Source organism: Microcebus murinus, chromosome 10 (assembly GCF_040939455.1).
Source record: "Microcebus murinus isolate Inina chromosome 10, M.murinus_Inina_mat1.0, whole genome shotgun sequence".
Classification (NCBI taxonomy): Eukaryota; Metazoa; Chordata; class Mammalia; order Primates; family Cheirogaleidae; genus Microcebus; species Microcebus murinus.
In genome coordinates, this window is record NC_134113.1 from 93,656,693 (window position 1) to 93,672,419 (window position 15,727).

Genomic DNA, 15,727 nt, shown 5'->3' on the forward strand with positions numbered 1-15,727 from the left:
TTAATTGGTCAACTAGTATATATGGAAAAAATTAGCCGGGCATGGTGGCGCATACCTGTAGTCCCAGCTACTCCGGAGGCTGAGGCAGGAGGATCGCCTGAGGCCAGGAGTTTGAGGTTGCTGTGAGCTAGGCTGACGCCATGGCACTCACCCTAGCCTGGGCAACAAAGCGAGACTCTGTCTCAAAGAAAAAAAAGAAAAAGAAAAGGACCACTCTTTCTGCGTGTTGGAAATAGACTTTGGGGCGGGAAGGGCAAAGGCAGAAGCAGAGAGAGCTATGACCTGAAGCGTACCTGGTCACAGACGACGGTGGCAAGAAGCGGCAGTCTCCTGGGCGTATTTCGCAGAGTCAAGGACGCGGCCAAGAGATTGGACTCCAGCCACTGGACGGCCTGGACAGGTGCGCTTGGCACTGCTGAAGTAGAGAGGCCTGAGAAGAGGTCGGCATTCAGCCAAGGGGACCATAAACTGAGCTTGGAAATTTTCTCTCCTTTTTATTTTTGTTTTAAATGTAGAAAACAAAAATGGAACATTTATTCGTGACTCAGACGCTTAAGCAGGTAGGGTGAGAGACTGAAGAGAAACTCAGAAAGTTCCACCCCAGCCCCATTTCTCCAAAGTTGCCTGGTCAACAGGAATCTTGGGGAGAGCACGGGACAAGGGGACCTGGCGGCGACGACTCGGGTCCGGACTCCGGCGGCGCCGTGTGCCGGCCTCCTCTTGCCCGCGGGCGGACGCCGGACAAACCCGGCCGACACTGCGTGGCTGTCCCGTCAGGTCCTGGCCCTGCGTCGCTCCAGAGCAGCCCGGCCCGTACGTCTCGCGCTCCAGCAGAGCACAGCCCTGCGGGTATCCAGTCCTCCTTCCGGACTCAGGTGGATGTTATTTATTTCCCCTATTCCGCGAATTTGTCGTGGACGTCTTCCTCAGTGGCTCCTCGGGGACTCCGGTGACAGAGAGAATCCAGCCTTCCACAGAGCGCCGCGGCCGGGTTCGCGACCGGCATGCCCCGCGCCGCCGCCGCCGTGAGGCTCCCGACCCGCGCTCTCCGCCCCTCTTGGGAGCCAAAGCCTCGACCCTGCCGTTTCTTCTTCGCTTTTCTTTCAGCTTGAGAATGCTCTCGGCCCCACCCTCATCCACGGCGGAACCCCAGGCCCGGCTGGCTGCGTGGAAACCCAGCCAGCGTGCCTGCCTTGGAGCGCTGCGTTGCCTGCGGTGTTTGGAGATTTCAAGTTTCACTTACACAGCGCCTTAGAGCAGGTGTGGTGGCTCACGCCTGTAAGTAAGCCTATCACTCTGGGAGACCCGAGGTGGGAGGGATTGCTTGAAGCCAGGGGTTCAAGACCAGCCTGAGCAATAGCACCACCCGGTCTCTACAAACCAATGGAAAAATTACCCAGGCATGGAGGCCTGCACCTGAAGTCCCAGTCAACTGGGAGGCTGTGATAGGAGGATCTCTTCAGCCAAGGAGTCTGAAGTTGCAGTGAGCCATGATGACACCACTGCGCTCTAGCCTGGGTGACAGAGCAAGACCCTGTCTCATAAACTAAATAAATAAAATTAATTCATCAGCATATGTTCTGAGCTATTAAAATGATTGCATTATGGAGGCAAATAACATAAACCAGCTGATTTTCCTTTTTTTTTTTTTGAGGTAGAGTCTCACTCTGCTGCCCTGGCTAGAGTGCTGTGACGTCAGCCTAGCTCACAGCAACCTCAAACTCCTGGGCTCAAGCGATCCTCCTGCCTCAGCCTCCTGAGTAGCTGGGACTACAGGCATGCACTGCCATACCCAGCTAATTTTTTCTATATACATTAGTTGGCCAATTAATTTCTTTCTATATATAGTAGAGACGGGTCTCGCTCTTGCTCAGGCTAGTTTCGAACTCCTGACCTGGAGCAGTCATCCCGCCTCGGCCTCCCAGAGTGCTAGGATTACAGGCGCGAGCCACCATGCCCAGCCAATTTCTTTCTATTTTTAGTAGAGATGGGAGTCTCACTGTTTATTGAATTCATGTTTTTATAAAAATTGCATCATTCTACAAACAGCATTTTTCATATCAGTACATATGGTTTTCAGACTTTCTTTGCATCTTCATTAAATGGAACATCTTTCATGTGGCCACTGGAAATATGTTTTTTGTGAATTTCCTTTGCTACCCTTTGCCTGCTCTACCACTGGGTGCTCATCTCGGTGGCCCACTGACATCTCTGGAACCTCCCTCCCAAGGACTGATCCATCTCCAAGGCTCCTCAGTGCGGTCCATTCTCTACTCGTTTATTTCATCACCTGAATCCCTTCAATTGTGTCCAGCAGTCTCAAGTATTTAGCAGAAACTCAGTAGCCTGATTGGGAAAATCCTTTCCCCCTCCCGACGGCTCTCCAGTTTAGAACAACTCTAATCAATTCTCTCGTTTTAAGGTTTCCCAATCACAGCACAGATGGAAATCTTCTGGTAGCTCCCATTTAAACGCAGATTCTAATCCAACTACTTCAAGTTTTACTTAAACCTATTAAACATGTAAGCAGAAATGTGAATTTGGAATTTGATTTAGGTCTGGAGATATTAATAGCAATCGTGACATAATCTCCATTGAGTTAAGAACCTTGAGATTGGAATACCTAGATTAGGGTGTAGGTTAAAAAGATAAAAGGTGTTGGGATTTAGCCTGGAATGATTCAAAAAACTCAAAATCAGGGAGGGGTAGTGGGAAAGAGAAGGAACAATCCAAGAAATCTTTAAAAGAGCAGCCATTGACTTAGAAGGAAACCCAGGAAGGGATGGTATCCTAGAAGCCAAAAGAAGAAAGTTTGTCAAGGTTGAGAGAGTTTCCGCTACTTCAGAAGCCCCTGATAATTCAAGTAAGTAAGATTGGGAATTGGCCATTAGATTTTTGCCATCTTAAGGTCATTTGTGACTGACCAGAGAGGTTTCTGTAGGGGTTGGATGGGAAAATGTGATCAGAACAAATTCAAGAGAGAATAAAGGGAGAATAATCACTAACAGAAAAACAGCAAATACAGAGAACTCTTTAGGAGAGTTTTGCTGTAAAAGAAAACTGGAACGTGGGATGGTTGCAACAGACAGATGTGAGATTCAAGAGGTTTTTTTATTTGTTTGTTTTTCCCTAATAAAACTTGTATCAGTTGTGAGACTAGCAATTGTACACTACCCCAGTTTCTGCCAACCATTAATTTACTTTCTGTGTGTATAAATTTGCCTATACTGGAAATTTCATATGAATGGAATCATACATGACCTTTTTGTGTCTGACTTCTTTCACTTACTATGTTTTCAGTATTCATCCGCGTTGAGCGTGAATCAGTTTTTTGTTTGTTTGTTTTTTGAGACAGTCTCACTCAGTTGCTGGGGATAGAGTGCCATGGCGTCAGCCTAGCTCACAGCAACCTCAAACTCCTGGGCTCAAGCAATCCTCCTGCCTCAGCCTCCCAAGTAGCTGGGACTACAGGCATTCGCCACCATGCCCGGCTGATTTTTTCTATACATATTAGTTGGCCAATTAATTTCTTTCTATTTATAGTAGAGACGGAGTCTTGCTCTTGCTCAGGCTGGTTTCGAACTCCTGACCTTAAGCGATCCTCCTTGCCTCGGCCTCCCAGAGTGCTAGGATTACAGGTTTGAGCCACTGCACTGGTATTTTTGTGTGTGTGTGACTAAATAATATTCTATTTTATGGATATACTATATTTTGTTTATCCATTTACCAGTTGAACGTCTGAGTTGTTTGCATTTTGTGGTTATTATGAGTAGTCCTGCTATGAACAAGTCTTTATGTGGACATAAGTTTTTGTTTTTCTTGGTTATAATATCAGAGACCGGCCGGGCGCGGTGGCTCACGCCTGTAATCCTAGCTCTCTGGGAGGCCGAGGCGGGCGGATTGCTCGAGGTCAGGAGTTCAAAACCAGCCTGAGCAAGAGCGAGACCCCGTCTCTACTATAAATAGAAAGAAATTAATTGGCCAACTAATATATATACAAAAAATTAGCCGGGCATGGTGGCGAATGCTTGTAGTCCCAGCTACTTGGGAGGCTGAGGCAGGAGAATTGCTTGAGCCAGGAGTTTGAGGTTGCTGTGAGCTAGGCTGACGCCATGGCACTCACTCTAGCCTGGGCAACAAAGTGAGACTCTGTCTCAAAAAAAAAAAAAAAAAAAAATCAGAGACCAATTGCTGTGTCATGGTAACTCTTTATAGAAAAACAGATTTTTCTGTCTCTATTGAGATGATCACATGGTTTTTGTGCTTCATTCTATTCATATGTGTTCCAGTGATTTTTCATATTTTGAATAAGTCACACATTTGCGGAATAAATCTCACTTGGTTATGGTATAGAATACTTTTTAATGTTTCTGGATTTTGGATTGCTAGTGTTTTGTTAAAGTTTTTGGCTCCTTATGTATAAGTGATGATAAGCTATCATTTTCTTTTGGGCAATAACTCTGGTTTTGGTAATTGTGATGCTGAGTTTTATGTAGCAGTTCGGCTAGGCTACTGACCCCATTATTAAATCAAACAGTAGGTGCTACTGGCATTTTTTTTTTTGGCAGTCTCAGCTCTGTTGCCCAGGCTAGAGTGCCATGGTGTGAGCCTAACTCACAGCAACCTCAAACTCCTGGGCTCAAGCAATCCTACTGCCTCAGGCTCCTGAGTAGCTGGGACTCAAGCATGTGCCACCATGCCCGGCTAATATATAACTCGCCTCGGCCTCCCAGAGGGCTAGGATTACAGGCGTGAGCCACCACGCCCGGCCTAGTTCAAATCATAACTATAGATCTTACTAGCAGTGTGATTTGGGCTGCTGTTTTTCTTTTTTCCCTCTCTCTCTTTAGGCTTCTTATTCATATTCGAGGGGTGAAGATAGAATTGTGACTGGATAAAACTCGGGACTTTGGTGTTTGTCTTTTTGTGGTGCTCCCCATTCTCCAACGTCTGCATCCCCTTGCACGGTTTCAAATCTGCTTTTGCTTTGTTTTGTCTCCTCTTGAATAAACCTTGATCTTGGAATTTTGTTGAGAAATAGAGAAGAGAAAAAAACAAAACTCTATGATTTCAGTAGCCTGAACACAATGTGCCCTATTGCAATCGTTTGCAGCCAGAGATTCTCAGTGAAAATTAAATTTTTTCTGCTAATGGTTATGGATTTCAGTGATAACCGAGTACAGGTTCAATCACAGCAGAGTTAAACAGCCAAATAGGAAGAGAGGTTTTATTTATATAAAGAATATGTAACTCCTGAGTCAGGAAAGGAGAATGAAATGTATGTTTGTATTTATTTTTTCTTCTGCCTGTCAGATCTTACTATAGATCTTACTAGCCGTGTGGTGTGGGCTGTTTTTTCTTTTTTTCAATTAGGCAGAAATGAGGCAGGCTGTGTGTACTGTAGCTAATTAGAGAAAGTAGATTCCACCTAAGAGGGCAAGTACTTCTCACATCCAGCCAATTGTTGATTACATTGGAATTTAGGCCCATTAATTTCAGATTTTTTAATCTGAAAATTTGAATTTTGATATTGAATCTCTTGATTTTTTTCAAACATGTCCATTGGCTGATTTCTGTCCAAAGCTACCGTTTGCAACTTCTTGCTTAGTGATCTTATTCATTTCATGGCTTCAATTATCAACCCCTGTCATCCCTCGGTATCCACTAGGGGTTGGCTCCAGGAACCCCCTCAGATACCAAAATTCACTGATGCACAAGCTGCTTATATAAAATGGCATAGTATTTGCACATAACCTATGTATGGATGGATATCCTCCTATATACTTTGAATCAGCTCTAGATTACTTATAATATGTAAATAGTTATAGTGTATTGTTTAGGGAATAATACCCAAAATAAGTCTGTATGTATTCAGCACAGATACAACTATTCCATTTTTATTTCCAATTTTTTTTATTTTTATAGATTTAGGGAGAACAAGTACAGTTTTGTTCCCTGGCTACATCGTGTAGTGGTGAAGTCTCGGCCTTCAGTGTACCCATCACCCCAGTGGTGTACACTGTACCCAATAGGTAATTTTCCATCTCTCATCACCTTCCCACCTTTTGGAGTTTTCAGTGTCTGTTATTCCACTCTGTATGTCCATGTGATCTCATTATTTAGCTCCCACTTACAAGTGAGAGCATGTGGTATTTGACTTTCTGTTTGAGTTATTTCACTTAGTATAATGGCCTCCAGTTCTGTCCATGTTGCTGCAAAAGACATGATTTCATTCTTGTTTATGGCTGAGTAGTATCCATGGGGTGTGTGTGCTGCCATAAACATCCAAGTGCAGGTGTCTTTTTTGTATAATGATTTATTTTCCTTTGGGTAGATGCCCAGTAGTGGGGTTCCTAGATTGAATGGTACTTCTATTTTTAGTTCTTTGAGAAATCTCCAAACTGTTTTCCATAGAGGTTGAACTAATTTACATTCCCACATCCCTGTCAGTATCTGTTGATTCTAACTTTTTAAAAATAGCCATTCTGGCCGGGCACAGTGGCTCACGCCTGTAATCCTAGCTCTCTGGGAGGCCGAGGCGGGAGGATTGCTCCAGGTCAGAAGTTCGAAACCAGCCTGAGCAAGAGCAAGACCCTGTCTCTACTATAAATAGAAAGAAATTAATTGGCCAACTAATATATATAGAAAAAATTAGCTGGGCATGGTGGTGCATGCCTGTAGTCCCAGCTACTCGGGAGGCTGAGGCAGGAGGATTGCTTGAGCCCAGGAGTTTGAGGTTGCTGTGAGCTAGGCTGACGCCACGGCACTCACTCTAGCCTGGACAACAAAGCGAGACTCTGTCTCAAAAAATAAATAAATAAATAAAAATAGCCATTCTTATTGGTGTCAGATGGTATCTCATTGTGGTTTTAATTTGCATTTCTCTATTAGTGAGGAGCACTTTTTCATGTTTGTTGGCAGCTTGTATGTCGTCTTTTGAAAAATGTCTGTTCATGTCCTTTGCCCACTTCTTAGGGGGGTTATGTTTCCAAATATTTTCAGTCCTTGGTTGGTTGGATCCATGGCTTTGGAACCCATGGATATGGTGATCAGACTAGGTTTCAGTTACACCCGATCAAATTTGGTTTGAAAATATGAGATTTAATGGAAAATTCCAGAAGTAAACAATTCATAAGTACCCATAAGAACCCATGGATATGGGGATCAGACTAGTTTCAGTTACACCCAATCAAATTTGGTTTGAAAATACTAGATTAAATGGAAAATTCCAGAAATAAACAATTCATAAGTATCAAATTGCCTGCTGTTCTGAGTAGTGTGATGAAATTTTGCACTGTCCTGCCCTGGACATGAATCCTTCCTTTGTCCAGCTGGTCCACACCGTAGACAGTTGTCCATCCTGTGATCCATCTCAGTTATCAGATCGACTGTTACAGTATCATGCTGCTTGTGTTCAAGTCAGCCTTATTTAATAATGGTCCCAAAGTGCAAGAGGAATGATGCTGGCAATTTGGATATACCAAAGAAAAAGAAAATAGTGCTACTTTTAAATGAAAAGTTGAAAGTTCTCTACTTAAGGAAAGAAAAAATTATACACTGAGGTTGCTAAGATATAACATAAAAACGAATCTTCTATCTGTGAAATTGTGAACAGTATATTATTTATCATTAGTTATTGTTAGTATCTTACTGTACCTATTTATAAATTAAACTTTATCATAGGTATGTATATGTAAGAAAAACATAGTCTATATAGTGTTCAGTACTGTCTGTGGTTTCAGGCATGCACTGGGGGTCTTGGAACATATACCCCCATGGATGGTAGTCCCTCCCACTGTGGATAAGGTGGGACTACTGTTTATGTTACAATTCTTAAGTTTATATCTTCAACCTAGACCTCTTGTTCTCAGTTCTAGATCTGTATACTGACTGTATCTACCTGCCTATTTGACCTCTTGAATATCTCAAGGGTGAAGTAAACTCATCCTGTCTACAGTAAGATTCAAAATCTTACCAGATATGGTGGCACACACATATAGTCCCAGCTACGGGGGAGGCTGAGGCAGGAGGATCACTTGAGCCCAGTTTGAGGCTGCAATGAGCTGTGATAGTATCACTGCACTTCAGCCTGGGCAACAGTGAGAGACACTATCTCAAAAAAACAAAAAATAGCTCCCACTAATCTAGTGTTCACTGTTCCAATGAGGCGCTACTATCCCTCCCCTGGACAGAGCCAGAAACCCAGTAGTCGTTAGTGATACTGGCCTCTCCCTCATCACCGTCCCTCAATCTTTGGATGGAACCTCAATGTCCCTGGAAATCTTTCACTTCTCTGTTCTATCTGCCATCTTTCCATTCCCTAAAGCCTAAGTCCATTACTGTTCTAACTAATAGCTATCAAGGCGTGGTGCAGTGGCTCAGGCCTGTAATCCTAGCACTCTGGGAGGCCCAGGCAGGAGAATCACTTAAGCTCAGGAGTTTGAGGTTGCAGTGAACTAATCCACTTGCTTTCTCCTCACTCATTTTCAACTTGGCAGCCAGAATCTCTTTTTTTTTTTTTTTTTTTTTGAGACAGAGTATCATTCTGTTGTGTAGGCCAGAGTGCCGTGGTGTCAGCCTAGCTCACAGCAACCTCAAACTCCTGGGCTCAAGAGCTCCTACTGCCTCAGCCTCCCGAGTAGCTGGGACTACAGGCATGTGCCACCATGCCTGGCTAATTTTTTCTATATATTTTTAGTTGTCCAGCTAACTTCTTTCTATTTTTAGTCTTGTTCAGGCTAGTCTTAAACTCTTGACCGAACTCCTGACCTTGAGCGATCCTCCCACCTTGGTTTCCCAGAGTGCTAGGATTACAGGCGTGAGCGGCCACACCCAGCTGAGACCCTGTGTCTTTTTTCTTTTTTTTTTTGAGACAGAGTCTCTGTTGCCCAGGCTAGAGTGAGTGCGGTGGCATCAGCCTAGCTCACAGCAACCTCAATCTCCTGGGCTCAGGCAATCCTCCTGCCTCAGCCTCCCGAGTAGCTGGGACTACAGGCATGTGCCACCATGCCCGGCTAATTTTTTGTATATATATTTTTGGTTGGTCATTTAATTTCTTTCTAATTTTTTTTAGTAGAGACAGGGTCTTGCTCAGGCTGGTTTCGAACTCCTGACCTCGAGCAATCCTACCCGCCTCAGCCTCCCAGAGTGCTAGGATTATAGGCAGGAGCCACCGCACCTGGCCCTTTTTTCTTTGTAGAGATGAGGTATTACCATATTACCCAGGCTGATCTTGAAATGAACTTCTGGCCTCAAGTCATTCTCCCTCCTCAGTGAGACTGTGTGTCTAAAAAAAGACGGAAGTGTTTATTTGGATCTCTTGAACTGTCAAAGCTGAAAGGAACATGAGTGAATGTGTTGAGGGGATATATTAATTTCTGGAGAAAGTAAAGTTTTTCTGTGACTTTTTAGAAATAATGATTTTTTTGTATAATCATAAATTTAATATAGGGTCATTGTAGACAATCGTCTCAATTACCCAGTGAAGACACTTCTGGTGTGTAAGGCTGAAATTACATCAATAGTATAGAGCAGGGTTAAATGCAAGTTTATCATAAGCATCGGTAACTAATTACAAATCTACCGTGTTTCCCCGAAAATAAGAAATGTCTTATATTTATTTTTCCTCAAGAAGACAACCTACAGCTTATTTTCAGGGGATGTGTTATTTTTTTTAAGTATGGCACAACAATCTACATTTATTCAAATATAGTTAAGTCATCTTCTTCTGGAACATCATCTTAACTCTCCAAACCCTGAATTCCATCCTGAATTTCTTCTGACTCTGTTTCCTTTAGAACCATTGGCCCCAGTCGCTCACGTGGAGCAATAGAGCTCTCATGGGGCAGATGAGAAGGGCTGCTCGTCTTCTTTACCACTCTGCCACGAAATGCATGGTTGTGCAAATGCGCTGCGCAGCCACGCCCATCACTAGGTCTTATTTTCGGGGTAGGGCTTCTATTGTGCAAATGCTTAGAAATCCTGCTAGGGCTTATTTTATGGGTAGGTCTTATTTTTCGGGGAAACAAGGTATAATTGAGCACATGCCCTTGAACCCACAGCTAGCTGCTAACCACAAACTCAAGTCTAAGGGGAAGTTACCAAAAGCTACAATCTAATTATTGCTGGCAATTTTCTCCAAGTAGTAAAAAGTATAAAGGTTAGGGTTAGGTTCTGATTCAGACTTTTTAAGACCATTTGATTTAGTAGGTCTGCAATAGGGCCTAGGGGACCTGGCCTCACTGTTTCCTAGGTTCAAATAATATAATATGGAAGAGTCATCTATAAATCCTTAATTTAAAGAAGTATATGAGCCAAAATAACTTACATATTTGTGGGAGTTTTGACAGTCATCATTAGACTGTTATATATTTGAAAAAAAAAAATTTTTCTTTTTGAGACAGAGTCTCGCTTTGTTGCCCAGGCTAGAGTGAGTGCTGTGGCGTCAGCCTAGCTCACAGCAACCTCAAACTCCTGGGCTCAAGCAATCCTACTGCCTCACCCTCCCAAGTAGCTGAGACTACAAGCATGTGCCACCATGCCCGGCTAATTTTTTCTATATATATTAGTTGGCCAATTAATTTGTTTCTATTTATAGTAGAGACGGGTCTTGCTCTTGCTCAGGCTGGTTTCGAACTCCTGACCTTGAGCAATCCTCCCGCCTCGGCCTCCCAGAGTGCTAGGATTACAGGCGTGAGCCACCACACCCAGCCTGAAAAAAATTTTTAAAGTCCTACAATATGAGAAATTTCAATATGTGAAATTTAATAAAAAAAAATTATGAATGATTCCTCAGAAAATCTTTTTCTCTACAACCTAGTAAATAACTTAGGTCTTGTCCTTGAACTTGTACCTCCTCTCCCAATAGGGTTTTTCTCACATCATTAATGGTCCTATTTTGCCTTTATAATAATCCTGTTCCCAACTTTCCCTTTCACATCTCCATTTCTGACTAAGGAGATTAAGTTTCACCAGCTTTGTGGCTCTGTGCTTGAAATCCCAGCTACTCAGGAGACCAAGGCAGTCGAGGCCAGGAGTTCGAGATCAGCCTGAGTGATACAACAGCAAGACCCTGTCTCTTTAGAAAAAAATTAAGTTTCCACATACAAAAAGTAGTGTTTGGGAAGTAGAAGGGGAGGGAATGATCTGAGATGATGATAATGGGAGATGTTCAGAGCAAAAAAATACAAAGTTTGAATAGGTCTAAGGAGCCGCTGGAAGAAGATGGAAGTTATGGTTTGCTAAATCATAATGGCCCCAAATATTTTCAAGGAAATATTTATTGTCTTTATTGTAAATTGTCAGAAGATGAAATTTTATATTGCTGTCTTTGTTAGTTGGAGCAATCAAAATGTGGAAAAACAATACTTCAGGTAAACCAAAATTAGCGTCATTGCAACCAATCCTGTGCTATCAAGTGATCACTGCAATTTTAGTAATAAAATTCTTCATACTTTTTATGATTTGTTTATTTTTACAGTAAGCATGTTACTTGGAAACTTTTTTTTTTTTTTTAAAGACAGAATCTCACTCTGTTGCCCAGGCCAGAGTGGCATCATCATAGCTCACTGCAATATAAACTCCTGGGCTCAAGTGATCCTCTTTCCTGCCTCAGCCTCCCAAGTAGCTGGAACTATAGGCACATGCCACCATGCCTGGCTAATTTTTTTTATTTTTGGTAGAGACCATCTGGTTCTTGCTCAGGCTGATCTTGGAATCCTGAGCAAGCAATCTTCCGGCCTTGGCCTCCCACAGTGCTAGGATTACAGGCGTAAGCCACTGCAGCTAGCCAGAAACATTTTTCACGATAAGAAAATACTTATTTTATTTTTTGTATTTTGAAGAAAACCAGAGCAATAAAGTTCAAGTTGGAAATACAGTAAGTTTAATGATTTTTTTTTTTTTTGGTAAGTTGAAGATGTTCTGGGAAATGGAAAATTCAGTCATTTATTTCTAAGAAGTTTGAATATGTTCTTATAGGGTGGGCACAGTGGCTCACGCCTGTAATCCTAGCACTCTGGGAGGCTGAGGCGGGCGGATTGCTTGAGCTCAGGAGTTCAAAACCAGCCTGAGCAAGAGCGAGACCCTGTCTCTACTATAAATAGAAAGAAATTAATTGGCCAACTAGATATATATAGAAAAAATTAGCTGGCCATGGTGGCACATGCCTGTAGTCCCAGCTACTTGGGAGGCTGAGGGAGAAGGATGTCTTGAGCCCAGGAGTTTGAGGTTGCTGTGAGCTAGGCTGACACCACTGCACTCTAGCCCAGGCAACAGAGGGAGACTCTGTCTCAAAAAAAAAAAAAAGAGGGCCAGGCGCGGTGGCTCACGCCTATAATCCTAGCACCCTGGGAGGCTGAGGTGGGCGGATTGCTCGAGGTCAGGAGTTCAAAACCAGCCTGAGCAAGAGTGAGACCCCCGTCTCTACTATAAATAGAAAGAAATTAATTGGCCATTAATATATATATAGAGAGAAAAAATTAGCCAGGCATGGTGGCACATGCCTATAGTCCCAGCTACTCCAGAGGCTGAGGCAGGAGGATCGCTTGAGCCCAGGAGATTGAGGTTGCTGTGAGCTAGGCTGATGACATGGCACTCACTCTAGCCTGGGCAACAAAGCGAGTCTCTGTCTCAAAAAAAAAAAAAAAAAAGAGTTCCTATAATAACAAACCTTTTTATTTCTTTCAGGACTTTTCTGATTTTTACCTCTAAAAATCAAACAGAGCCTCTAGGAGAGAAGACCCAAAGCGAAACAATCATGGACCTAAATCAGCAGGGGCTGGAAGGTAATGACAACTGTACAAAATCAAAAGGTGGAAGTAAATGGAAACTAAGTAGAAATCAAATAATAAGTGAATTCATTGCCTATTTTACTCTATTTTTAAGTCTTAGAGCTTTAATGAAATGCCAAATAATGACAATTAATTACTAATTGACTCTAATTTTAGGTTACACATGCACATCTAGCTCACAGAATAAGTGGATTGGCTTGAACCAAAGGTAAATCCACCTTTGGAGAATGTCATCAATAGAATGAATTTTGAAGAAACCATAAGTGTAGTACTACAATTTTTAGCCCAAAATACACAACATATGGGCCACCTGCAACTTCTCTAGGGCAAAAAGACACATGAAAAAGGCTTCCTAAATAACTCATGTGCTACTCAGCATTCGGGTATTTCATGGAGTTAGTTAATGTAATAGTTTTGGCCAGGCGTGGTTGCTCATGCCTGTAGTCCTGGCACATTAGAAGGCTGAGGTAAGAGGATCGCTTGGGGCCAGGAGTTCAATACCAGCCTAGTCAAAATAGACAGACCTCAATCTACAAAAAATTAAAAAATTAGCTGGGCATGATGACTTGTGCCTATGGTCCCAGCTAGTCAGGAGACTGAGGTGGGAGGATTGCTTGAGGCCAGGAGTTCAAGGCTGCAGTGAGCTATGAATGTGCCACTGCACTGCTGCACTCCAGCCTAGGCAACAGAGCGAGACTCTCTTAAGTTAATTAAACCTTTTCTTTTTTTTTTTTTATTTAAAAATAAATACACTCCGATTGCACAGGGGTCAAACAATATGGAAGTATATAACATAAAATGCAAAAATCCCTTTTCCTCACTGGCCATTTTATTTCATTCCCCTTGGTAATTGTTAAAGTGTGTGGATGTTATTCAAAGTCTTTTTCCATACTTGTTCAATCATATTTGTACAAAATGTTTACATGCATGAGACTATACTTAAACAATTTTGTGTTTTACATAGTATTTCACAGAATGGGTAGATAATACTTAAGCATTCTTTGATTAATGAACACTAGTTTAAAGAAACAGCTGTTACTTGCAATGTTACAATAAACATTCTTTTACCACACCCCTGTAATCCTAACAGTCTGAGAGGCTGAGGCAGGAGGATAGCTTGAGGTCAGGAGTTCAAGACCAGCCTGAGCAAAAGAGAGACCCCATCTCTACTAAAAACCTAAAAATTAGCCAGGCGTGGTAGCGTGTGCCTATAGTCCTAGCTACTCGGGAGGCTGAGGCAGGAGAATCGCTTGAGCCCAGGACTTTGAGGTTGCTGTGAGGTACGCTGACATCATGGTACTCTAGCCCAGGTTAAAGAGTGAGACTCGGTCTCAAAAAAACAAAAAACAAATAAAAAATTCTTTTACATGTAACTTCACTAATGAGCAACTTTTTTTTTTTTAATTTTCTAGATCAAAGCATGTGTACACTTTACACTTTGTCAGGCACTTCCAGATTTGGTTCAAGAAAGGTTTGTACTGGTTTGGAGTCTTTAATTTTTTTGAGACAGTCTCGCTCTGTCTCCAGAGCTAGAGTGCCATAGCTCACAGCAACCTCAAACTCCTAGGTTCAAGCAGTCCTTCTGCCTTGGCCTCTCAAATAGCTGGGACTACAGGCCGGCGCCACCACACCTGCCTAATTTTTTTTATTTTTAGTAGAGACAGGGTCTCGCTCTTCTTGCTCAGACGGTTCTCTAACTCCTGACCTCAAGTGATTCTCCTGCCTTGGCCTCTCAGAGTGCTAGCATTATAGGCGTGAACTACCGCACCTGGCCTGGACTCTAACACATCAGAATTAAGTGTGGAAAGGTGAAGTATATTAATACAATAGCATATATTCAGTATATTAAAAAGGCAGTCTTTTTAATAACTATACTATAGAAAAGATAAAGAATGGGATAATGGGCTGGGCAAGGTGGTGTGCACCTGTAGTCCCAGCTACTCAGGAGGCTGAGGCAGGAGGATCGCTTGAGCCCAGGAGTTTGAGGTTGCTGTGAGCTAGGCTGACGCCATGGCACTCACTCTAGCCTGGGCAACAAAGCGAGACTCTGTCTTAAAAAAAAAAAACAATTAAAAAACCTTTTGGTTTTATAAAATATAAAACTATATATTATTGTATACTATATATTAATATGAGTAATATAACATTTTATCTATAACTCTATGACTACCCGTACAGTCTACCTACTTACCTGTACACCTCCCCTATCTTATCCTATTTTTCTTTTTTTTTTATTTTTTATTTTTTCTTCAGACAGAGTCTCATTTTGTTGCCCAGGCTAGAGTGAGTGCCGAGGCGTCAGCCTAGCTCACAGCAACCTCAAACTCCTGAACTCAACCAATCCTGCTGCCTCAGCCTCCCAAGTAGCTGGGACTACAGGCATGCGCCACCATGCCTGGCTAATTTTTTCTATATATATTAGTTGGCCAATTAATTTCTTTCTATTTATAGTAGAGACAGGGTCTCGCTCTTGCTCAGGCTGGTTTTGAACTCCTGACCTTGAGCAATCCGCTCGCCTTGGCCTCCCAGAGTGCTAGGATTACAGGCGTGAGCCACCGCGCCCTGCCCATGGCTAGTATTTATGTGTGTCTTCTTTTTAGTTGATCAATCTTTTCAGAAGATTTTATTAATCTCTTCAAAGAAGCAACTTTTGGCTTTGATTCCCTCATTTTACTTTAGATTTTGTTGTAAATTTGTCACATCTCATAACTTATTCATTTCAAGGTAATTTATATTTGGCTAATTAATATCATAAGGTGTATTAATTTCAATAGATAATTCTTTTTTTATATATATTTTGAGACTGAGTCTCACTCTGTCTCCCTGGGCAGATAGAGTGCAGTGCCATCATTGTAGCTCACTTCAACCTCAAATTCCTGGGCTCAAGAGAACCACCTCCTTCAGTCTCCCGAGTACCTAGGACTACAGCCATGTGC

General features: G+C 42.4%; 2 protein-coding genes across 2 annotated transcripts in view; one reads left to right on the forward strand and one right to left on the reverse strand.

Moving 5' to 3' along the window:
• LOC142873416 (small ribosomal subunit protein uS13-like) overlaps positions 1-15,727 on the reverse strand; it is a 379,862-nt gene that overhangs the window by 115,289 nt on the left and 248,846 nt on the right. The gene's annotated exons all lie outside the window — the stretch shown is intronic.
• Positions 1-15,727, forward strand: part of NANOGNB (NANOG neighbor homeobox) — a 53,453-nt gene that overhangs the window by 35,424 nt on the left and 2,302 nt on the right. Inside the window, exon 3 of the mRNA XM_076007699.1 lies at positions 12,688-12,785. Within this exon, the coding sequence (XP_075863814.1) occupies positions 12,758-12,785 (28 nt within the window). The 5' untranslated portion in view covers positions 12,688-12,757. The remainder of the gene's footprint in view (positions 1-12,687; positions 12,786-15,727) is intronic.